General features: G+C 41.8%; 1 protein-coding gene across 2 annotated transcripts in view; it reads left to right on the top strand.

Moving 5' to 3' along the window:
* Nucleotides 1-13,318, top strand: part of SLC35F4 (solute carrier family 35 member F4) — a 230,821-nt gene extending 217,503 nt beyond the window's left edge. For both annotated transcript variants that reach the window (XM_023515881.1, XM_003794444.2), the window contains exons 5-8: nucleotides 170-295; nucleotides 7,136-7,328; nucleotides 10,625-10,714; nucleotides 12,867-13,318. In XM_023515881.1, coding sequence (XP_023371649.1) covers nucleotides 170-295; nucleotides 7,136-7,328; nucleotides 10,625-10,714; nucleotides 12,867-13,108 — 651 coding nt within the window. In that variant the 3' untranslated portion in view covers nucleotides 13,109-13,318. The remainder of the gene's footprint in view (nucleotides 1-169; nucleotides 296-7,135; nucleotides 7,329-10,624; nucleotides 10,715-12,866) is intronic.
* Nucleotides 13,319-25,697: the final 12,379 nt, after the last annotated feature.

Below are 25,697 nucleotides of genomic sequence, written 5' to 3'. Positions count from 1 at the left end.
ATGCCAGCCCCATATACCGGAGGTGGTGGGTTCAAACCTGGCCCCGGCCAAAAACTGCAAAAAAAAAAAAAAAAGAAGTACTCAACGACTTTCATGAAGTCCTGGATTGCTTCCTCTGAGATACAGAGGCATCAATTTGTTTCCTATTTGTTTGCATTCTATTCCACAGATAGTTGCTGCAATAATGGCAATTACTGGCATCGTCATGATGGCATACGCAGATAACTTCCATGCTGACTCCATCATAGGAGTGGCATTTGCAGTGGGCTCAGCCTCTACATCTGCATTATACAAGGTATGTTGTGCACTTTTTAAAAAAGTAGTCAACCATCACTTATGGCTTACACTGAAGTAATAAAGTAAGGAAGTACAATGAAAACTTTGGTTCAAAAAAAATACTTTGTTGAAATATTAGTACCATTTATTGAGTACTTACAGTATGCTAGGCACCTGCCAGAAAATTTTGCCTGCGTTAACACAGCTGTATGAGGCATAAATACTTATTCCCATTTTCCAGATGAGGAAGCTGAGACTTTGAAAGGTTAAGTAACTTGCCCAAGGTCATACATCCAGGAAGTAATAGAGCCAAGATTTAAACTCCAGACTAACCAACTCCTAAGCCCATGTGCCACACCCCAGCCCCCAAAGTAGCAGGCAGTTAGCAGCAAAGTTAGAAAACCTTCTCCTCTTTCTGTGTTTCTTTAATTCTATGGCTATTATTTTAACTCCAAAGAGGTATGAGAAATAGGGAACCAGCTGTCACTTGAGTAGTCAGTACTTACTATGTATTAACCCCAGGCTACAGAAGCTCATGTTACCAGCAAAGAGAATCCCTTTCTCTCTGATGGACGCTGAGTCTATGTGTTTACTTGCTGTTCTTTCTCCACTGGTTTCCCTTCTATCAGTGAAAATTCTATTGCACCTGACTTCAGAAGCAGAGACTAAGATCTACAAGGTTACTCCCCAAAGTTCTGCTTTTAAAAGCCAGTTTTCTAGATGTATTAAAGAATTATTCTGATTTCACCTCTCTTGGTATTTCAATGAGAAAATGTGCTCTCTAAAAGGCAGGAAATATCCTTTTCATCCCTCCTGGATGCCTATTCTGATTATTCACCAATGCTGTGGCTCAGAGGGTAGGAAGTCTGTTTCCATACTGACATCTTTTGGCCCATGGATTCTGTGTGACAGGCCTGACAAGTGCTCACTCAATGGCCATTAGTGTCTAACTTGCTCCCCAACTGAGATTCCACCAAGATGTCTGATGCAACTACAGACTACTCATGTTCAAGTTATCTTAAGTCTCTCAAGAGAAAACATATTAATACTAAGTTCAGTTGACATTAAAAGCAGTCCCTAGGATTCTGGGAAGATGGCCGACTAGTAGCAACCCTCGGCAGAGGGCCCTGACAAGAGGGAGAAAAACTGGACAGAATAGGACTCTATGAAGCCAAATGTGCAAGAAAGAAGTTCAGTGAGCTATGACTCCAAGAAAGAGCATTCAAGAAAACAAATTACAGGTACAAGCCTATAGACTAGAGGACGGGAGGACCCCCCCCCAGGTGGGAGGCCCATGCATGCTCCCTCTGCAAGCAAGAAGGGAACAAAAGACCTCTCATCTTACCTCACTGGAGAGAGCTGCTAAACACCAGGTCCCTTTCTCCCACTTATGAATGTAGACACCACCCTCCCAGGCATAAAATTGAACAAATATTTTCCCCCACAATTCCAAACTCCTAGTCCACCATTCCCTCTCACAAGTGGTCTGAAGTTCTGCCCCCTGCAGAGCACTGAGTGTTTGGGCTTCGCCTGAGAGATGTGGGCATAGTGTGGACCACTGAACATCAGGAATCTGTGACTAGTGGGGAAGAAAGAGGGCGGGAGAAGGGGCAGTCCCCTGGTCACGACTTTGCCCCACCAGTGGTGAAGTGAAGCCTTGGGCTGTGTCTGGCAAGAGGTGGTGAAGAACTCCTGGCTCTGATGGCGCCCACAAGCAAAGAGTTGTTGCCCAGTGTGGACTGAGTTTGGTGGGTGGGGCTGGTCCCTGGCTCCAGCTAGGCTGAGGAGCAGAAGATTTCTGGGTGTGGCCTAAGACCTGAGGGCAAGGCTGTGGCCCCTGACTCCAACTGGCCTGGAAAGCAGAGAAGCAGACTCCAGTGTAGACTGCGTCTGGCGGGTGGGGATATGGACCCCCAGCTCCAATTGTGCTGTTGGAGACCCTTGGATCCCTCTTTGTTGAGCAGGGTTTGTATTGCCCAAGAAAATTTGATTGGAACTCGTGTCTGGGGCTGTCCACCCAGGGCACTCTGCGGTTGATCTTGGAAGTTCTGTAGCAGACAGAACTGAAGGGTGGGGGTGGGGCACCAGAGCTGTCTGTATCTCTCCACAGCCTAGATTTAAACCTAATACCACGCCTTGTTAGGATAGGTTGGTGATTTCAAAACAAAGCCAGCTTGCACTATCTCACCAAGTAGGTCCTCAGAATCTCCGGCCAAAACTCTGAAAGGGGACTGGTTGTAGGGGATAAGCCACAATCATAAAGCCTAGAGCTTTGGCAAGGAAATGATTATATCTACTACCTGGGAACTCCGATTCAATCTCACCCTATCAATTCTAATAACCAAACAATGGAAAATAAACATAGTGTGGAACCAACAGAAGAACTCTGGCAACATGAATACCAAAGTAGATCAACCGCCACCCCCCACCCCCCGCCCAAGGAATGACAAAGGAGATACAACTGAAGTTGTCATGCATAGACAAATGGCTGAAATGTCATAAATATAATTCAAAATATGGAGGGCAAATAAGATGAACAGAATGGAAGAAAAGTTAGAAATTGAAAGCCAAAAAGTGGTTCTAAAGTTGTCTCAAGAAATTAATGAATTCAAAGACAAAGTCACTGAAGATATGGACAAAATCAGAAAAGAGATAGCAGAGCTCAAGGAAATGAGAAAGTTATTTCAGAAGCTCTGAAATGCAGTAGAATCCCTCAGTAATGCAGATGACCAGGAAGAAGAAAGGATCTCTGAAATCGAAGGCAAAGCTTTTGAACATTCCCAAATGCTCAAAGAGGCAGAGAAATGGAGAGCAAAAACTGATCATTCCCTGAGAGAATTGTGGGATCACTCCAAAATATCAAACATTCATCTTATAGGAATTCCTGAAGGAGAAGAGGATGGTCCTAAAGATACAGATGCTCTACTCCAAGAGATTATGGAGCAGAATTTCCCAAGTATTGCAAGAGATAATACAGAAATTTAGATTGTACACAGTTTCAGAACCCCAGCAAGACTCCATCCAAATAAAACATCTCCTAAACACATTGTGATTAACCTTGCCAAAGTTAAGATGGAGAAAATTTTGCAAGCAGCCAGACGTAAGAAAAGCATCACCTACAAAGGGAGAAATATCAAAATGACTGCAGATCTCTCAACCAAAACCTTTCCAGCCAGAAGAGGATGGTCATTAACCTTCAATCTCCTGAAACAAAACAACTTTCAGCCCAGGATCCTTTATCCAGCTAAACTGAGTTTCACTTGTGATAGAGAAATCAAATACTTTAATAACATACACATGTTGAAGAAATTTGCCATAACTAAACCAGCTGTCCAGGATATTCTCAGACCCATCCTCCACAATGACCAGCTTAATGCTCTACCACCAAAGTAAACTCACTCAGAAATTTTTGAACAAAACTCAACTTCCACAATGGTGAAAGAATTAAAATGTCCACTGGACAATCAAAAAACACAATACCCAAATCACTACCAGGCTTATAAATTCTCTCAATTAATGTGAATGGTTTAAATTGACCTTTAAAGAGGCACAGGTTAGCTGACAGGATAAAATAACTCAGATGAGATATCTGCTGCATACAAGAATCTCATCTTACCTTAAAGGATAAAAGTAGACTCAGGATGAAGGGATGGACATCTATAATACAGGGATATGAAAATCAGAAAAAAGCAGGGGTTGTGACTTTAGTTGCAGGTACCATTGGCTTTAAACCAACAAAGATAAAGATAAGGATGGTCACTACATATTTGTCAAGGGAAACACCCAACATGAGATTTCAATAATTAACATGTATGCACCCTACCAGAATGCTCCTCAATTTATAAAGCAAACCCTAATGGATATGAACAACTTGATATCTTCCTACACTATAATAGTTGAAATTTTAACACCCCTTTGATAATTTAGGATAGATCTTCCAAGAATAAAATAAACAAAGAAATATTAGACTTCAACCTGACCCTAGAACAAATGGACTTTACAGACATCTACAGAACATTTTATCCTAATAAAACTGAATATACATTCTTCTCATCAGCCCACAGATCCTCGTCCAAAATTGATCACATCTTAGGACACAAGTCTAACCTCAGCAAATTTAAAATAATAGAAATTATTCCTTGTATCTTCTGGGACCACCATGGAATAAAAGTTGAACTTAATAGCAACAGGACTCTTCATACTCAAACAAAGTCATGGAAACTAAATAATCTTAGGCTTAATAATAGCTGGGTCAAAGACAAGATTAAGAAGGAAATCATCAAATTTTTGGAACAAAATGATAATGAAGACATGAATTATCAAAACCTGTGGGATGCTGCAAAGGCATTCCTAAGAAGGAAATTTATAGCATTGGAAGCCTTCATCAAGAAAACAGAAAGAGAGTCAATAAGTTAATGGGACATCTCAAGCAACTGGAAAAGGAAGAACAGTGCAACCCCAAACACAGCAGAAGAAAAGAAATAACCAAAATTAAGGCAGAATTAAATGAAATTGAAAACAAAAGAATTATTCAGAAGATCAACTAAACAAAAAGTTGGTTTTTTGAAAAGATTAATAAAATTGATAAGCCATTAGCCAACCTAACCAGAAACAGAAAAGTAAAATCTCTACTATTGTCTATCAGAGTGGTTCTCAACCTTCCTAATGCCATGACCCTTTAATACAGTTCCTCACATTGTAGTACCAGCCAACCATAAAATTATGTTTGTTGCTACTTCATAACTGTAATTTTGCTACTGTTATTAATCATAATGTAAATACATGATATTAGGTGACCCCTATGAAAGGGTTGTTCAACCCCTAAAGGGCTCGCAACCCACAGGTTGAGAACTGTTGGTCTATCAGAAACAATAAAGGAGAAATAACAGCCAACACCTCAGAAATTCAAAAAATCCTCAGTGATTACCACAAAAAACACTATTCCCAGAAATATGAAAATCTGAAGCAAATGGACCAATACCTGGAAGCACGCCACCTTCCTAAACTCAACCAGAAAGAATTAGAAATTTTAAATACACCTACTTCAATCACTGAAATAGCATCAACATACAAAATCTCCCCAAAAAGAAAAGTCTTGGACCAGATGGCTTCACATCTGACTTCTATCAAGAGGAATTAGTTACTCATATTATACGACCTTCTCCAAAGCATAGAAAAAGAAGGAATACTTCCCAATACAGTCTATGAAGCAAATATCACCCTGATCCACAAACCAGGAAAGGATCCAACAAAGAAAGAAAATTATAGACCAATATCATTAATGAATATTGATGCAAAAATCTTCAATAAGATCTTAGCAAACAATTCAACAACACATCAAAAAATTCATGCAGCATGATCAAGTTGGTTTTATTCCAGGGTTGCAGGGTTGGTTCAACAAACACAAATCTATAAATATAATACATCACAGAAACAAAATAAAAAACAAAGACCATATGATTCTCTCAATTGATGCAGAAAAAGCTTTTGACAATATCTAGCATCCTTTCATGATCAGAACACCATGGAATACTATGCAGCCATAAAAAAGTTGGAGACTTCACATCTTTTATGTTTACCTGGATGGAGCTGGAACATATTCTTCTCAGTAAAGTTTCTCAGGAATGGAAAATAAAGTATCCAATGTACTCAATACTACTATGAAATCAATATATAATCACCTACATATTCATACAAATGGTAAAACATAACTATAGTCCAGAAAGAAGGGAAGAGAAGGGAGGAGAGGGGAGTTGGAAAGAGGGAGGGTATTTGGGGGGACCTCACCTAATGTGCATGATGTAATGGTACATTTCAAAACTATTAAAGAGTATAATTGTCTTACCACAACAAATAAGTGAGGTTATAGATGTGTTAATCAGTTGAATGTAAGCATTCCACATTATATATCAAATCAGTACACTGAACCCTATAAATGCATCAGTGTACACAGTTATAATTTAACAAAAATAAATAAATAAATACAAAAATAATAATAAAAGCAGTCCCTGGGATTGTTAGGTGACCAGCATGGCTATTTATGGAGACAATTCTCCTGGCAAGGTTACACAACATATTCATTCTGAGAGTGGTAATATTTCTGACATGCACAAAATCAGATCTGCACCATAATTCCAAGCAGAAAACATCTACTCCATTCTATGTTGCTTGTTAAAGGGTTCACAGAGGGAGAAAAGGAGTTAAGTAGCTAAGAAATGCAGACTGGAGACCTGGCTTCCTTCCTCCCCAGCCTCTCCTGTGTCTGTAGACTAACCTCTGCCCTCTGCTTGCCATCTTTCTCTATACTCTGGTTTTATCATCCAGAAAAAACTGTCACTTTCAAATCTGGGGAATAAACACAATGTCTGTGAAGACATTTTAAGCTCAGAAAGAATATTGGTTATAAATCTGAGGCATCATTATTATTTCTTTCAACAACTTAATGACAGGGTCTTTCTGTCCAATTTCATTTTCAGTATCTGTCAAAATAAGGATGAGTGAATCCCATGCTTGGGGGAAGGAATGCTGGGGCATCAATCCCAGTAGATTTTTCTGAGCCTGTCCCTGCTCTAACTTATCTTTCACCCCATACCCATCCTGACGGTGGCACTCAACACAATGCACCCTCCCCAGCAGTTTCCAGCAGCATAAGGAATTCATTTTATAGCATTTGCTATTTCACATGAAGGCTACAGGGCATTTCATTCCTTACCTCAACAGCCCGTTTTGTGCCAGGAAGACGTCAAGGCAGGCGGAAAGGAGAATAAAGTCTGGGTTGCTTAGTTCACAGTGTAGGTCAGTAGAATTCATCCTTCTGCTCCAGCTCCTGGGGGACTGAAGAGTGTCTTTCCCACTCCAGGTTTTGTTTAAGATGTTTCTTGGAACTGCCAACTTTGGTGAAGCTGCTCACTTCGTCTCCACCTTGGGCTTCTTCAATTTGATCTTCATCTCCTTCACCCCAGTCGTCCTGTACGTCACCAAGGTGGAGCACTGGTCCTCGCTGGCGGCCCTGCCATGGGGCTGTCTCTGCGGGATGGCGGGACTGTGGCTGGGTAAGTGGCCTCAGAGCTTCCCTTCCGTTCCCTATGCTCCACTTCCTCAGGATAGTCAGATTAGCATAACAGGATTGTTCTCTTGGGGCCCCTACTCTGTTTCCCAAACTTACATTATTTAACATCATTGGATGGTTAGAAGGTTCTTGGCATTAGTTGATTAGATCAGAGCTGTCCAACTACAGGGTGTCCTAAAAGTCACCCCTAAGTTGTCAAGCATAAGGCAAATGGGACGTTGTAGCTAAATGTACCTTTATTTACAAAATATTTGTTACAAAATCTTATAACAAGGTAGCCGGCACATAAAGAATATTTTGTAAATACAGAGGGTGCCTATATATATATATATATATATACACATTTTAAGAAAGGAGAACAAATTAAGACTGTAATAATCAATAATAGGGAGGACAAAAGATGAATATAAGTCATGTTGACACTTCTTATAATTGCAGAAGTCAAACGTGACTCAAGCATCACAATTTTAACTCAGTTTTGGTACCCTCTGTATTTTGTCAAATTTTATGACTATTTTGTAAGTAAAGGTATATTTAGCTACAATTCCCCCTTTTACCTATGTGTGACGACCGTCCAGTAACTTTTAGGACACCCTGTAGCGTGCCCCTCGTAGGATGAGGCTGGAGGCTCGGCCGCCCCCGCCCTGGCACAGCCTCAGTGTCCTTCCTGGCACTGAATGACCAGTCTCGCCACCTGCGCCGCGGTGTGTCGGGCGGAGGTGAGAGAATGGAGGGCAGCATTCGAGGAACGCAGGACGACTCAAAACGGTGGGGACACGAGATTTAAGAGAAAGGGACATGGGAGTTAAGAGAAAGAGAAGAAAGAAAAGAGATGATTTTGAAGCGTGAAGCAGGTCATGAAGGGCCGGGAAAGCCATATCGAAGTATTTGGAGTTAAAACCCACTTAACGACCCTACGGCACGCATGTGCACATTGACAGCTCAGTCTAGCTGCCTGTGCCAGATGACTTTGCGACCGGAAGCCGTCTGCAGGCGGGGGAAGAAGGCAGCCGGAACTGGCTTGGTGGTCCTGCTGAGAAGATTGTCCCTATTCAGCGCCAAGAAAAAGTCACCTGGGGTCCCTTTAATAGTGTCCTTCCAGCTCACTAGAACTCTGGGGCCTTCTGCCTCCCCGAGCACGGCTCGGGCTGCAGCTGTGCTGCTGCTGTCCCTTGATGCGAGAGGGTCTGGGAAATAACAAGCCTGGTCCTCTGTCACCATGCAGACGACGGTCAGCAGCGGCCGGCTGACTCCGGGCCGCTGTTTAGTCAGAACCAGATCGTTTCCCCTCCTCTCTCTCCAGCCCCCTCTTCTGGCTCCACGTTTTCCCACCGCCCTCCACCTGCTGGAGGCCTACCACCCCAACAGGGCCTCTCTCCCGAGGGAATGTAAATCGAAATAGCGGCAGCACCGCAATTCCTGGGAGAAAGTGTCTTTATTTTTATTCCCACAGAGGTGTGGACAGGGCCATCTTTTCCTACTCTGGCCCGGGCCCTGAAGGGAGGTCTTACACAGACCGGAAACACTCAAGAGAAGGGTTAAACGGGAACTGCTGGTCCCTTGGGTTCTACTTTTCAAGGCCAAAATGGACGGTCATCACCTCTCATAGCCTCTGCTAAGTTTCATCTATAGCAGTGTTTCCATACGACAGAAACATTCTCATTAGAAGTACTTAGATTATTTTCTGGCCAAAACCAACCTAACTGGGAATAAGCATAACCCCCAATTTCATTGGCCCTGGGTCCCCTGGGGCACCTGGGACTTCCTCCCTCCAGCAGGGTAGACCCGCCTCCGGTGTGTCCAACACGCGCTCTATGCCAGCCTGCTGGGCCTGGCGCCACCCCGCCAGCGGGACCGGAATCCTGCCCCGCAGCGGCTTCGCCTCCATCAGCCCCGCCTCCATCAGCCCCGCCCCGGCGCTGCAGAGTAGCTGTGCGGGCGCAGCGCTGGCACAGATCTAGGAGACAGCCTTTCTCCGGATCGCTACACGCCACAGGGTCCTACAACCTCCTGTGCTGCCACCCCTAAGCTTGTATTTCCATCCCGATCTTCGCCACAGGAATCAGATGCTATCTAGCTGAGAGTGGACCGAGGCACAGCCTGCCCTCGGACACCCACACCTCCTGCAGCTGTGGCTTGCTGCTGGCTTAGAGTTGCCTCGCCCTGCTCCGGCTCCCAGGTTGACCTGTCTTCCAGACAGTGCCTTCACCCAAACGCAGGTTGGCCTCATTCACTCACCTGCGGGTCCAAATTGCAGGCAACCTCAGGCAGGGTCCCTGCTATGGATGACACGTTGAATCATGACATTCTTTTCCAGAGGTTGTCAAAAGAGAATGTAGGTGGTCCTGGCTAAGTATCTTTGTTATAATGTGATTTTTGGTCTTCCGAATAGTTACCTAGTAGAGGAATTGTAGGAGCGAATGGCAGGTCTATTTTTAGAACCTTAAGTGTTCTCCAAACATCTTTCCAAAAGGAACGTTTTAGTTTGCATTCCCACCAGCAGTGTAGAATTGTTCCCTTTTCCTTTTATACTTATTAATATTCATCTCTCTAACATCTGAACTCCATTAAAATAATGCTCTGTCATTAAAAAATTTTTTTCTCTCTGAAAACATATATATTTTTGACAATTTTTGAAGAAGATAGATGATGATTTTAACTAATTTTATAATTAATAAACAGGACCAAAGGTATTAATTAAAGGGCATCAAGCCACATCGCTATTGGCTCTGCAGAGCTGCCCCCTGGTTATCTGTGCTGTGCGCAGTCCCCTGTGAATTCAGTGTATTACACCGAACCTCCTCTATTTGCCCATATGATGTTCTCCCCAAGAGAGGGGATAAAATGGTCCGTCATTGGATAGAACTTCCTTAGGCTGTAACACGAGAGCCCTTTAATGTCAGGAATATGGCATAAAATAGCAAAGTAATAAAGAGATAAAGCACTAAACTTCCATCAGTCACCAGCTTGTAACCTCTGGCTGGCTCCGCACTGCTTCACACGCTGATGAACCAAGTAGTGTATGATTATTTTACCTCTTTGCATTTGCTCCGCGCACCTTTATACAGCAACTGGCAGCCAGGGTGACAGAGGAGATTCAAAAACTACGACTAATTCGGGCAAGAACACCTGCTTCCACCTGCACACTTAGAGGGTTAACTGGCCAGTGAAGCAGTTTAGAAGTCACGTTTGACAAAGACATTGATTCTTGTACAGTAAGAAGAAAAGCGCCCAGCACACTGACCCCCTCCATCCTCTGTGTGCTTTTTTACTTTGCAGCCTTCAACATCCTGGTGAACGTGGGTGTGGCGCTGACGTACCCAATCCTGATCTCCATTGGGACAGTGCTCAGTGTTCCTGGAAATGCAGGTACAGAGATCACTGGACATGTGTACGCTCTGACCACCGCAGTCTCCTGCCATGTTCATTCTATGCCCTGAGTTGTTCCTTCTAGCAATAGTGAATTATGTCCCTTGCCTGGGAAGATGTTTTCAAATACCATGAAGGTGGCAGACAACAGAATAACTGTGCAGTAGATGTAAAATTTGCAGTTACAGAAACGCTGTTTTTACTTGGATGTGCTTTTAGAATTAAACACCAAATATATCATTTGAGTTTCATGTAATCTCCCTGACAACCTAATTTCATGGTATTTTTAGAGGAAGCCCTATGGTAACAAAAGGCAGCACAACACAGGACTTTCAAAAAAACAAGTAAACGTCACTAATGAAAGTGTAGGAGCTGTTCAGGGTGTGGCCCCATCAGACCACCCCTGGGGGTAGTGGAAGCTTCTCCTGGGGGCAGAGCAGATGGTCCTCTAGAATAAGGGGAGGAAACAGCGATTTTGCTTGCTTCAGGGACACAAGGATAATGTTTCCAATGAAACCTGCCACTGAAACATGCAGTGAAAGTGGGTCATCTGGATAATGTACAGCCCTCCTAACTTTAAAGTACTCTGATTTCAGTTCTTGAATAGCCAGCCACCTTTCTTTCCTCTAGGACAATTAGGAAATGTTTACTGAGCACATAGTGAGTGTGTAGTCAGGGCTGCAAAACAAACGAACAACAACAAAAAAATTGCATTGCTGTTCCCTTAAGACTCTTACATTTGAATCTGGAAAGGACCAACCTACATGAAACAACCTGGAACTCTACAGAGTAATTTACTATTAAGTGACAAGTTTCATGAGACAGACTCCAGAGGCTTTAAGACATTCAGAGCAAAGGAACACCAGAGTAGGGGGGAGTTGCCAGGGGTTCATGCATTCACTCATGGATTCATTCATTCAACAAAGGATTTCTGAGCACTAGTATATGCCAGAAACTGTGCTAGCACTGGTGACAGACCATTAATAAGGCCCACTTACTGCCTCAGGACCTTGTAGCACAGAGAGGGAGCCCGAAGTGATTGAGTGATTCAACACAGAGAGGGCAGCTTAGACAGAGTGAGTACCGGATGCTATGAGAACCCTGGGAGAGGCATTCTGCGAGAAGGATAAACAGACATCTAAGGGAGGGTTTGGCTGGATTACTAATGTGGGATTGGAGGAGGGACAGGAATCTAATGCGAAAAGAGTAATTTGTAGATGACCAATAATTCCACTCCAATGTGTATACTCCAAAACATTGAAAACGGGGATTCAAAAATAACCTTGTGCATGAATGTTCACAGCAGCACCATTCACAACAGCCAAATGGGGGGAAATACCCAGTGTCCATCAGCAGATGAATGGACAAGCAAACTGCTACACATACAGTGGAATACTATTCGGCCACGAAAAGGGGCCAAGTTCTGACGTATCTACGACATCAATGAGCCTCAAAAACATTATGCTAAGTGAAAGAAGTCAGTCACAAAAGGTTACATACTGTAATTCCATTTACGTGAAACATCCGGAATATGAAATATTCCATTGATCTGAAAAAGATAAACCCATACCAAAAAGCAAGCAGATTGGGGGGTGCCAGAGACTAGGGAGTGGGGGTGAGGGGCTGGGGAATAACTAACTGCTTAATAGTCAGGGCACTTTATTTTGAAGTGATGGAGATGATTTGGGACCAGATACAGGTGGTGGTTGTACAATATTGGGAATGTACTAAATTCACTTTAAAATGGTTAATTTTACATTATGTGAATTTTATATAATTTTACCTGAATTATATTTAATTTTATATCATATAAATTTCACCACAATTAAACTTTGAACAAGAACAGACTATACAAAGATCTCAACACAAACTAATCCATCTCATTTGAAAAATCTCCAATGGTCCAGTGAAACTAGAGAACTGGTGAAGGGGTGCAGAGCAAAAGTGTGAGGAGAGAAAATTAGGAGGGGTAACTAAGTCAGATTTCATGGGATTGGAACTGAGCCTTGAAGGATAAATCTGAGTCAGAGCGAAGGAATGGAAAGCAAACCTAGACAGTGATGCGGGAAAAGGAAACACCAGTCTGAGAGAATAAAAAATCTCGAGAAGTAACAGTGGCTTTGCTGTGACTGACACGATGCTTCTTTCCCAGCTGTGGACCTCCTGAAGCAGGAGGTGATATTCAACGTCGTGCGCCTGGCCGCCACCATCATTATCTGCATTGGGTTTCTGCTGATGCTTCTGCCTGAAGAGTGGGATGAAATTACCCTCAGATTCATCAACAGTCTCAAGGAAAAGAAGAGTGAGGAGCACACGGACGAAGTGCTGGAGGCCAGCGGCCACCTGCGAGGCAGAAGCAGGGCCAACGGCGCCGTGTCCATACCACTGGCTTAGGGAGGGACGCGTGTCCAGTGCACGTGTGTATATTCTGTGAATATGACAAACTTTTCTCACTACCTTCACACTCAAACGACAGCATTAGCTCAGAATTTGGATAAATCATATGTGAAATATGCCAACAATAAAAGTTTACATTTATATGCTTATCAAGGAGTTGGTGTAAATAATCATAATAAAAATTTTTATTAACATATATTTGTCCTTGTTATATTTCTCCTGATTTTTTAACCCCCATCCACTCACACAATTTCGTAGAAATATGAGAGTCAGTTAAATCATAGACTTACCATCATTTCTCAGCTAGAACTGAGACCTTGTCATTCAACCAGAGAATGAGAAAGTTGTCAAAGAGGAAACCACGTGAAAATATGCACACTTTATACGCTTATTTATTTAAGTCCAATAAGAGCCCAAACATTTAAAAGCTGGAAAGTCATGAAACAATGTCCACAGAGCATTTTCCACCTGTAAGGCTCACACCAGAACGAGGAAGATGTTAAGGACAGACAGCCCATCTGTACTTGCAATGTGCCTAGAGCAGTGCCCAGACAGTTCACAGCCCCAACCACGAGGCAGGCTTGAAGATGGCACAGAGGCTGTGGAGAGACATCAGCCACCTCTAACGCCCTTCACCACCAAGTTTCTTGAAAGAGTTGTTAATATTAATATTTGCTATCATTTCTTCTTCAACTTGCATTCACCCCCTGCAATGTACCTTCTGCCCCTGTCTTCCCCGGAGGTACCGCCCCCAAAGTCACCAACCATCTACATCTTCCAACCCTTACCTTGCATGCTTTTTGTAGCATTTGACATGAAGACCTTTCCTTTTTCCTAAAATTCTCTCTTTTCTTGGACCTCATCAGTGTCTCCTGGCTCTCTTTCTAGCTCACTGCTACTCCCTGTGCTGCTCTTCCTGGGCTGGCCCCAAGCCATTGGTGTTCTCTGAGTTCAGTCCCCAGCCCTCTCAGCATCTCACCCTGCATGTCCCCCCTCAAGGAACCTCGCCTCTCCCATGACCTCAACTCCATTCACATGCTACGACTTCAAAATCTTTATCTTCAGCTCAGATTTGTTCCCTGGTCTATTCAAATGCCTTCTGAAGGCCCCCTGGGTGCCTTCTTGTACACCTCAAATATAGCAAAAATGAAGTTGACCTTATCACCACTTCTCCCCCTTGCTCCCCGTCTAGGTTGACGGCACATTGTTTCACTGCCCATGCCCGGAATAGTGTCACGCCTCCTCACCCCACACATCTGTTTAGATGCCTCTCTCTATTGGTTCATAAGCCTTGGTTATCCTACTTCTTCATATTTCTTGAGTCTAAACACTCTTCTCTTACCCATTCCTGCTCCCCACCATCTTGTGCCCTGATTAACACAATCCTCTCGTTACTGATCTAATTCCTGGCCTTGTTTCTCACTCTTCCATTTTGTGCCCTGCGGAATGACCTATTTGCTTACAAGTTTGATCATTCTGCCCCCTATATCAAATGCTTCAGTGGCATCTTGTTGTCCTCAAAATAAGGTCCAAACACCTTGACATGTAATTCAAAGTTCATCACTGATTGGCCCCTGCCAGCCTCCAGAGCAGCCGTGTACAACAGAACTTTCTCTGATGGTGAAAATATCCCATACCTGCATAGTAGCCAGGCTACTAAGCACTGTGACTACAGCTAGTGTAATTGAGGAACGGCATTTCTCATTTTATTTAAGTTTAATTCACTTAAAATTAAATTAAACAGCCAAATGTGGCTCTCAGCGACTACATTGCTCAGCATAGCTCCAGCCCCTTTTCCTACCACACCAACTTCTGTGCCAGAATCTCTTCCCTTAAGTGATACTCACTTCCAGCATAGTTCCAGTCAAGCCCTGCTGTCTTTCTGGTACTCTTTGCTTCCCTTATCATCTGAATGACCTTTATCTAGGCTTTATGACATCATTTATTACTTTTTCCTGGAAAGCCTTTTCTTGTCCCAGAGGCTGAATGACAGGGCTCTCTCCCCACCCCCACTGAGGATCACCTCTGTGGTTATCCTGGGTCTACTTGTCTGAGCTTCCCCGAGACCATGACCTCCTGGAGCAGGGTCTGGCCGTGTGGCCTTCATCACCACATCACCGTGTTACCGGTGCCTAGCATTGACAGACACCCAATAAATGAATGAACCCACTGTGTTGGCTCAGTCTTAGTGAAGGACAGGCACACTCAATGGTGAGGCTGCTGAGAGTAAGGACTTACGCAAACAGGAGTTACACATACCGCAGTCCCTGCATACTTCCATAAAATACCAAAATGCTGAACAAATAAATCATACTCCTTCCCCAAGAGTCTGGTTAGGGCATCTAGCAATTTTGGAAACTCCACACTTTCTGGGTGATTTAGTACAAGAAGACAACACTGTCTATAGCCGTACCACCCTGAACACACAGATCTTGTCTGATCTTGGAAAGTAAGCAGGATCAGACCTAGTTAGTACCTGGAGGGGAGACAAGAAGCCAGGCCTCTGTGGCATGTTTCACTATTCCTTTTTTATTCAAGTGTCCCTAAAATTATAGGTGAGACCAGCACAAGGCAAGGAAAGGAGACTCAGAATATCATACTTCCTGGCTGGGTATCAGAGTGAAATAAAAGCTTAAATGTGTTGAGCCTTTGACTTCTCCATCATTTTTTTGAAATGCAGTGCCAATCTCCTGGCATAAACAGATGACATGATATTAACTAAAATAATAATCACAATACAGAGCAAGCTCCATGAAAAATGGTACAAAGGAGATAAAATGAGTTATCAGTAAGTATGAATCAATTTATCATCTAAATAGAGTTCATTTTTTGACTATTTAAACACCCTATTTTTACAAATATTTCATTAGCCTTGCTTCTCAATGGCTGCTAAATAGTGGAAATCACTGATGAACCCACTCTAGCATCTTACCATCACTTGACACAACATTTAAAATTGAACCTTGATGTCTTTAAGAAATGAATTATTTTGCTCTTCTGATGATTCATTTTGAAAAAGGGAATCAGCTGCCATGGAAAGCACTAATTCAGCCTAAGACTGATCACTGTAACTATCTCAGCCTATATTAAGAAAACAATTCTGTGGTGGTATTCATTCATTTATTCATTCAAAACTTATTAAATTCCACTTCTGGCTTGGAAGAATATTTTGTTAGATTGTTACCAACTGGTCCTGCTTGCCTCAGAGCAGTGCTGTCCCATAGAACTTCCTGTGCTCACAAAAATGTTCTCTATCTTTGCTGTGGGATTAGATATAAAATGCATGAAAATGGTCCCTACTTCAGGAGCTTGCAATCTCTGTAGGTGAGTTGTCACCCAATGATTAAAATAACTTAGAAACTTATTTTAATCAGCTTGGGGAATGTGAGATGGTCCCTTTCATTCAGGTAAAGTAATTATAAATAAAGAAGATGATACCTTTCCTTGTTTCCTCTTGTGGTCATTGTGAATCAGATGGTGTTACAGTGGTGCCTTCTCTGTGCCTGTGTTGTCCTTAGACGAGTCAGAGGCCATGGGTATGGAGGGAGCTGACCAGAGCCAGACAAAGTCCTTGTTGAGTGTGTGGAAGTGCCTTGTCTGGCTCCCACTGTCCTGCTTCCTTACCCACACCTAGTCCCTTCCCAAAGTCCTGGGGCTGCCGAGTGGCCAGCATAGTGCAGGACACAGAGCACCATGTCTCAACCCTGACTCTGCACTTCTTTTTTCTTTTTTTGGCGAGGGCTGGGTTTGAACCCGCCACCTCCAGCACTGACCCCATGGTCAGTGCCCTACTCCTTTGAGCCACAAGTGCCTCCCTGACTCTGCACTTCTTATAGACATGACTTTGGCAAATTACTAACCTCTCTCTGCCCTTCAATGTCATCATCAGCAAATTGAGGATATTAATAATTATCATTTGGGATTATTGAAAAAAAAAGAAATTCCACACATGAAGATATTAACACACTACCAGATGGTCCAGAAGTAGTAACTACTGTTAGGATGTTAGGATTTCTCTAACCATTGGCTTCCCTCCCGGTCCTCACCCACACAGATCTGGCCCCCACGCCTGTCCTTCTGGCCACCTACGTGCCTGTGTCTTGCTGTCACAGCACCATGCTCTAGGGAAGTCACGGAGCCTAGTGCTGAGCAGGAAATTTTACCCAAAATAAAGTAGAGGCAGAAAGGAAGCCTGCCTGAGGAACACTCTGAGGAAGAAAAAACGGGTGTGCTATTTCCATTCCTGGCTCCCAGGGCACACTGCATCGTGGCGCTCTTGCCCAGGAAGTAGAACTAATTGCCTGACAAAAAGATAGACTAGTGACTTGGGCTCTGAAATTAAAATCATTTCAACCACGTCCTGATCTCTTCACAAACAGATTAGAGGCAAATCAGTGTTGCTCATCCAGGCTTTGTGTGCCTGTTAATTTTGTGCAGGTGCTTTGTCAAAATCCACCAGAGGACAAATGATTTGGAGAAGGACGATGCGGGAGATGAAAGCGTGCACAGCATAACCAGCCAGGCACTACGGTGTTTCTGATATTTGAGTACAAATCCTCTTTCTGATTTGTCCATAAACCCCTATCACAATAACACCTAGTACAGGCCATGCCCATTAATCTGGCAGGCCAGAACAAGAAGCCTCTATTAATTTAGATTTTCTTCTTTTCTCCTCCCCTGCTGTACCAAGGGGAGGTGCAGTAAGACCAAGGAGAGTATAAGGGTGATGCTGTGTGATGAGAACTGGAGGCAGGCAGAGCAGAAGCCCACACCTCACTACTCTGACCAGCTGGGGTGCCCCACTCGTCAAAGGCTGCCTCGTCACTTCACTGTTGTTTGCTGAGGACAGAAGCACCTCACGCCTTTGGAGCTTGAAGAATCTTAAGAGCAAGAATCTCAACCTGAGCACCAGGGATGGACTGTACCTGCTATTATAAGAACACCCCAACAGAGTTTTCAAATACTGTGAACTTTGCTGCTTTATTCTGAAAGAATAAATTCAGAGGATTCAGAGGCTCCTAAGCCTCCTGGACATTAGCCCCTGGCCACCTGTGTCTGTTGAAATGCAGCCAGTGTGAACTGAAATGTGCTGTGTCAAACACACCACATTTTGAAGACTTAGTATGGAAAAAAGAACACAAGCTATTTTATTACTAGCTTCATACTTATTACATATGGAAATGAGAGTACTTTGGACATACTGGGTTAAACAAAATGTATTGTAAAAATCAATCTCACCTGTTTCTTTTAGTTTTTAATATAGCTACTAGAACTTTTTTCTTTTTTTTTCTTTTTCTTTTCTTTTCTTCTTCTTCTTTTTTTTTTTTTTTTTTTTTTTTTTGCGACAGAGTCTCATTTTGTCACCCTCAGTGAAGTACCATGGTGTCACAGCTCACAGCAATCTAAAACTCTTATGCTTAAATGATCCACTTGCCTCAGGCTTTCAAGTTGCTTGGACTGTAGGTGGTCACCACAACACCCAACTTTTTTTTTTTTAGAGACAGAGTTTCACTTTGTTGCCCTCAGTACAGTGCTATGGTGTCACAGCTCACAGCAACCTCCAGGTGATTCTCTTGCCTCAGCCTCCCAAGTAGCTGAGACTACAGGTGCCCGCCACAACACTCAGCTATTTTTTGTTGCAGTTTGACCCAGGCTGGATTTGAACCCGCCACCCTCGGTATATGGGGCTAGCCCCATCCACTGAACCACAGGCAGCCACCCTCCAACTATTTAGAGATGAGATCTCACGCTTGCAAGAGCTGGTCTCAAACTCCTGAGCTCAAGCAATCTTCCTACCTTGGCCTCCCAGAGTGCTAGGATTACAGGCGTTAGCCACCATGCCTGGCCTGCTACTTGAACTTTTTTAATTATCTAAGTTTGCATCTGTGGCTCTCATTGTATTTCTATGAGACAGCACTGCTCTAACAGGTGAAGAATCTCTTGCTTGGAGTATGTGTTAGTCCATTAGGGCTGGTATAACAAAATATAGACTGGGAAGCCTAAACAACAAACATTTATTTCTCATATTCTGGAGATAGGGAAGTTCAGGAGGAAGGAGCCAGCAGATTCCGTGTCTCAGGAGGACCTACCTCCTGGTTCAATGAAAACATCTTCTTGATGTGCCCTCACATGGCAGAGGGGACAAAGGAGCCCCACAGGTCTGTTTTGTAAGGACATGAGTCCCACTCAGGAGGGTGGAGCCTTCATGACCTCATCATCTCCCACAAGGCCCCACCTCCTCATACCATCACCTTGTGGATTAGGATTTCAACATACAAACATCCAGACTATAGCAGAGGGATACAGAAAGAGCAGAGATAAATTAAAGAGGGTGTAACACCTTTGGAAAGAAACAATTACCTGGTAAGTTTTCATCAGTCAAAATATATGTACATATATACATATATATATATACACATATATATACTAATTATTGAAACCAACTTGTGATGGTTGGTTTTAAAATCATCAGTCAAAATATATATATATTATTGAAACCAACTTGAAAACCTTGAAGTTGATGACCAGAAGGATGAATAGGGCAAAACCAACAGTGGCTTGCATCTGGTGCCAGCTGTTACTGATGCTGAAGTGAGATACACCACTTTAAATTCTGGAGAGTCAAAAGATGTGATAAGAATTAGAATGGAGAAGAAAATACTATTTTGACAAAGATGACTTTGACCTTCAGATATTGTAATTAACTTGCAGAAGAGAAACTAGATTGTGTTCTGTAGATGGCAATAGGTTGCCTCCTCTTATAACATTAGTAAGTAGCAAGTAATGAAGGTGAAAATCAGGCATTTGTGAAACAGTTTCTGACACAAATCCTAAGATCAGAACAGATTTTGCCTGTAGGTAATACTTTAACTCTAGTCAATGATTAAAAGATGCTCCCAGAGAGGGAGCAAGATGGCGGCTGAGTAACAGCTTCTTTGGAACTGGGCATGGTGAGATTGGGGAGAGAAGATTCCAGGCATCTCTGGCTTTTGGGCTCTGCCCAGAAACATCCCCCTGGGGACACAGGGAGACAGCAAGAGACTTCTAGACCCCAGGAGGACAAAAGCAGTGGAGAACTGGGAAGTGGTTGCGTTTGTTGGGTCTGAGGCCGTGGCTGCCACAGCTGTAATTACAGTCACAGAGAGATTGCAAACAGGGAAGGCCTTCCCTACATGCTGTTTTATTTTTTTGGACTTGGGCACTCAGTTGAACTACCTTAGGAGAACTTGGGCGAGAGTGTGGATGACTTTAAGTGTTGTCTAGGAACCTGAACTGAGCCACTGAGCTAATATTGTTTGGCTGTGAGCAGTGCAGCAGCCATTGTGGGAAAACTGCCCCCTTCAGGCTCCACCCTCAGGGTTGCAGAGCAACACTTAGGCAAGGAAAACTTGGGTGAGTGAACTAGTGACTGAGAGCTCCAAAGGCCGGGACTGAGATGCTGGGGAAAAGTGGAGAGTTCAGTGTTTGGCAGTAACAGGGATGCCTTGCAGCCTCAGCCCTCAGGGGCATAGCGTGAGACCAGTTGTGGTTCACTGAATAAGTGGGCAGCCACTTTAGGAGAGATCCCAGCAACAAGTGCTTTCCTGGAAACACTTCTGCTTAGCCAAGTTTAACAGTTTAAAGTGTCTTTTAAGTGGGTGAAGAGATTTACCATGGTTTAATCATGGCCTCTACTGATTTCTCAAAACCTGCGGGGTTTGAGAAATCAGCAGAGCCGTCCAGTCTCCATCTCACACAGCTACATCAGCATTGTGATTAACATCTCATACCCCAGAATATCACCTGTTGCCCACAATATTCAGCAAGATATATATATATACTTTGTTTTTGTTTTTGTATTATTTCAACATTTTCCTGCTAGATTTTTCTTTTTTTTCTTTCTTCATTTTTCTAGTTTAAATATATTTTTCTATTGTTGCCTTCTTTGATTTCATTTTTGCTAGTGTTTCTGCCCCTATTATTTGGAATTTCCCCCAATTTTATCATGTAAGGTTTTCTGTTTGTTTTCATTTGATTTATAGTATTTTTGTCTTTCCTCTCTATTTGTGGGGTACTGTATTTGAACAGGCTGGCAAAGAGCCGCCAACCTCAAAGGAAGCACCCAATCCAATGCCCTCAGAGGTCGTGGGTTTTTAAGCTTGGGTCAAATTACCCTACTGTACACCTTTGTTACTCCTGTCTCCCTCTTTCTGTGCCTATCTTCTTTTTGTCAATATTACCTTTTACTCACCCCCCTCTCCTATCTCTTTTTTTTTTTTTTTTAATTTTCTTTATCCTATCTCTTTTAAATCTTTTTTTCCCTTCTTGCTCCTCAATCTTCTCATCCTTTTGGTCCCATACCAAAAGGATTCATCAAATCCTTAAGCCAGAGGCATGGTAACTTAAAGAGCAAGAGGAAGTGAAAGGAAAATTAGGGAAAGGAAATACAGAAAAGAAAACACACATGAGGGAGAATCAGCAAAAAAAATCAGGTAACAGGAGAAACCAGTCCGGAGCAATGCCCACAAGGGACCAGAAATGTTAGAAATGACAGAAGGGGGATTTAAAATACAGATAATAAAAACAATGAAGGAAATTGCTGAGACAGTGGAAAATAACGAAAAGGAAATCCAAAAACAGAGTCAAATAAGAGATGAATAATATGAAGAATATAGAAAGGATATAGCAGAGCTGATGGAACTGAAGTAGTCAATTAGCTAACTTAAAGATGCAATAGACAGTATAAACAGATTAGACCATGCAGAAGAAAGAATCTCAGAGGTAGAAAACAAAGTTCTTGAGATAACTCAGATGGTTAAAGTGGCAGAAAAGAAGAGTGAGAAAGCAGAATGTTCACTGACAAAAATATGGGACTTTATGAAGCATTCAAACATATGACTTATAGGTATCCCAGAAGGGGAAGAAGAATGCCTCAGAGGAATGGAAGCCATACTAGAGAATATTATAAATGAAAATTTCCCAATTATCACCAAGATTCTGACACACTTCTTTCAGAGGGATATCAGATCCCAGGTTGCCTCAACTCTAATAGAGCTTCTCTGAGACACACTATGATGAACCTGTCCAAAGTCAAGACAAAAGAAGATTCCGCAAGCTGCCAGGAGTAAGCGCCAATTGACCTATAGGGGCAAATCCATCACAGTAACTGCAGACTTCTCTAATGAAACTTTTCCAGCCAGAAGACAGTCTACTTAAACAGAACAATTTCCAGCCCAGAATTCTATATCCCACTAAGCTAAGCTTTAAAATCGATGGAGAAATCAAATCTTTTACTGATATGCAAAGACTGAGGAATTTGTCACAAGACCAACACTACAGGAAATACTTCAACCTGCTCTACACACTGACCCTCACAATGGACCACCAGCAAAGTAAGCACATAGAAATTAAAGGAAAGAATCTAGCTTCCACAATGATGCAAAAGACAAAACTAACCAATGGACTTTCACAAAATAATATGTAGAATGCTACCACATGTATCAATTATCTCAATAATGTTAATGGCTTGAATTCCCCACTAAAGAGGTATAGATTGGCTGATTGGATTAACAACTCAAGCCATCCATTTTCTGTCTGCAGAAAGTACACCTAGCCTCAAAAGACAAATTAAAACTCTGAGTTATGGGTTGGAAGACAATTTTTCAGGCAAAGAGGATTCAGAAGAAAAGAGGGGTTGCAATCTTATTTTCAGATACAAGTGGATTTAAAGGAACTAAAGTCAAAAAAGACAAAGACAGTCACTTCATGTTGGTCAAGGGAAAAATACAATAAGAAGATATTTCAATTCTAAATATTTATGCTCCCAACTTAAATGCTCCCAGATTCTTGAAACAGACCTTAATTAGTCTGAGCAATATGATATCCTACAGCACCATAGTAACAGGGGACTTTAATACTCTTCTTACACAGCTGGACAGATCCTCTAAACAGAAATTAAACAAAGATATAAGGGACTTAAATGAAACCCTAGAACAACTGTGCTTGACAGACAAATATAGAACACTCTATTCCAAAGATAAAGAATATACATTCTTCTCATCACCCCATGGAACATTCTCCAAAATTGATCATATCCTAAGACACAAGACAAACATCAACAGAATCAAAATAATTGAAATTTTACATTGTATCTTCTCAGACCACAAGACACTAAGGGTGGAACTCAATGCCAACAAAAACATTCAACCCTACACAAAGGCATGGAAATTAAACAACTGTATGCTGAATGACATTTGGGTGCAGGAAGAAATAAAAGAGGAAATCATTAACTTCCTTGAGCATAACAACAATGAAGATACAACCTACCAAAACCTTTGGGATACAGCAAAAGCAGTCCTGAGTGTAAAATTTATCACTTTAGATGTTTACATTCAAAAAAAAAGAAAGAGAGCACATCAACAAACTTACAAGCCATCTTATGGAATTGGAAAAAGAACAATCTAATCCTAAACACAGCAGAAGAAAAGAAATATCCAAAATTAAATCAGAGATTAATGAAATTGAAAACAAAAGAACCATTCAGAAAATTAATGAAACAAGGAGTTGGTTTTTTGAAAACATAAATAAAATAGATAAACCTTTGGCCAGACTAACGAGAAATAGAAAAGTAAATTTTCTAGTAACCTTAATCAGAAATGATAAAGGGAAAATAACAATAGATGCCACAGAGATACAAGAGATCATCTCTCAATACTACTAGAAACTCTGTGCCCAGAAATTTGACAGTGTGAAGGAAACAGATCAGTATTTGAAATCACACCCTCTCCCTAGACTTAGCCAGGAAGCCATAGATCTGCTGAAAGACCAATTTCAATCACTGACATAAAAAGAAGAAAAAAAAACAATAAAAAATCTTCCAATTAAAAAAATGTCATGGTCTGGATGGCTTCACATCAGAATTCTATCAAACAAAGAAGAGCTTATTCCCATACTGCAGAAATTATTCCAAAAAATTGAGGAGGAAGGAATCTTCCCGAGCACGGTCTATGAAGCAAACATCACCCTGATACCAAAACCAGGAAAAGACACAACTAAAAAGGAGAACTTCAGACCAATTTCACTAATGAATAGAGATGCAAAAATTCTCAACAAAATCCTAGCCAATAGATTACAGCTTATCATCAAAAAAGTCATACATCATGATCAAGTAGGTTTCATCCCAGGGATGCAAGGCTGGTTTAACATATGCAAGTCCATAAACGTTATTCACTGTATCACAGAAGCAAAAACGAAGAGCATATGATCCAATAGATGCAGAAAAAGCATTTGATAAAATCCAGGATCCTTTTCTAATTAGAATACTGAAGAGTATAGGCATAGGTGGCACATTTGTTAAACTGATCAAAGCCATCTATGACAAACCCACAGCTAGTATTTTACTGAACAAAGTAAAACTGAAAGCTTTTCTACTTAGAACTGGAACCAGACTTGGATAAAATTATTCTTCATTTTGTATGGAACCAGAAAAAAGTCCATACAGCTATGGCAGTTCTTAGTAATAAAAATAAAGCATCAGCATACCAGATTTTAGGCTGTACTACAAAGCCATAGTGGTCAAGACAGCATGGTATTGGCACAAAAATAGAGACATAGATATTTGGAATCAAATAGAAAACCAAGAAATGAAACTAACAACTTATACTCCCCTAATTTTTGATAAACCAAACAAGAACATACACTGGGGGAAAGACTCCCTATTTAATAAATGGTGCTGGGAGAATGGATATCCACATGTAAAAGATTGAAACTGGACCCGCACTTTTCTCCACTCACAAAAAATTGATTCAAGATGACTAAAGGATTTAAATTTAAGGCATGAAGCAATAAAAATCCTCAAAGAAAACAGGAAAAACACTGGAAGATATTGTCCTGCAGAAATACTTCATGAAGAAGACTGCCATGGCAATTGCAACAACAACAAAAACAAACAAATGGGACTTAATGAAACTGAAAAGCTTCTGTACAGCTAAGGAGACAACAACCAAAGCAAATAGACAACCTACACAATGGCAAAGGATATCTGCATATTTTGAATCAGACAAAAGCTTGATAACTAGGATGTATAGAGAACTCAAACTAATCCACATGAAAAAAGCTGACAATTCCATATATCAATGGGCAGGAGACATGAATAGAATCTTCTCTAAAGAAGACAGATGAATAGCTAGCAAACATAAGAAAAAATACTCATCATCCCTAATTACTGGAGAAATGCAAATTGAAACCACCCTGAGATACCATCTAACCCCCGTGAGAATGGTCCACATCAAAAAATCTCAAAACTGCAGATGCTGGTGTGGATGTGGAGAAAAAGGAACACTTTTACACTACTGGTGGGACTGTAAACTAATACAACCTTTTTGGAAGGAAGTATGGATAACCCTCAAAGAACTCAAGCTAGACCTCCCATTTGATCCTACAATCTCATTACTGGCATCTACCCAGAAAGACAAAATTCCTTTCATCACAAGGACACTTGCACTAGACTGTTTATTGCAGTTCAATTTACAATCACAAAATGTGGAAACAGATTAAATGCCCACCAACCCAGGAATTGATTAACAAGTTGTGGTATATGTATACCATG

This window comes from Otolemur garnettii, unplaced genomic scaffold (genome assembly GCF_000181295.1).
Source record: "Otolemur garnettii isolate 467f Iridium unplaced genomic scaffold, OtoGar3 scaffold00081, whole genome shotgun sequence".
NCBI lineage: Eukaryota > Metazoa > Chordata > Mammalia > Primates > Galagidae > Otolemur > Otolemur garnettii.
Note: the sequence above shows the minus strand (reverse complement) of the source record. Positions and strands in the feature narration are given on the sequence as shown.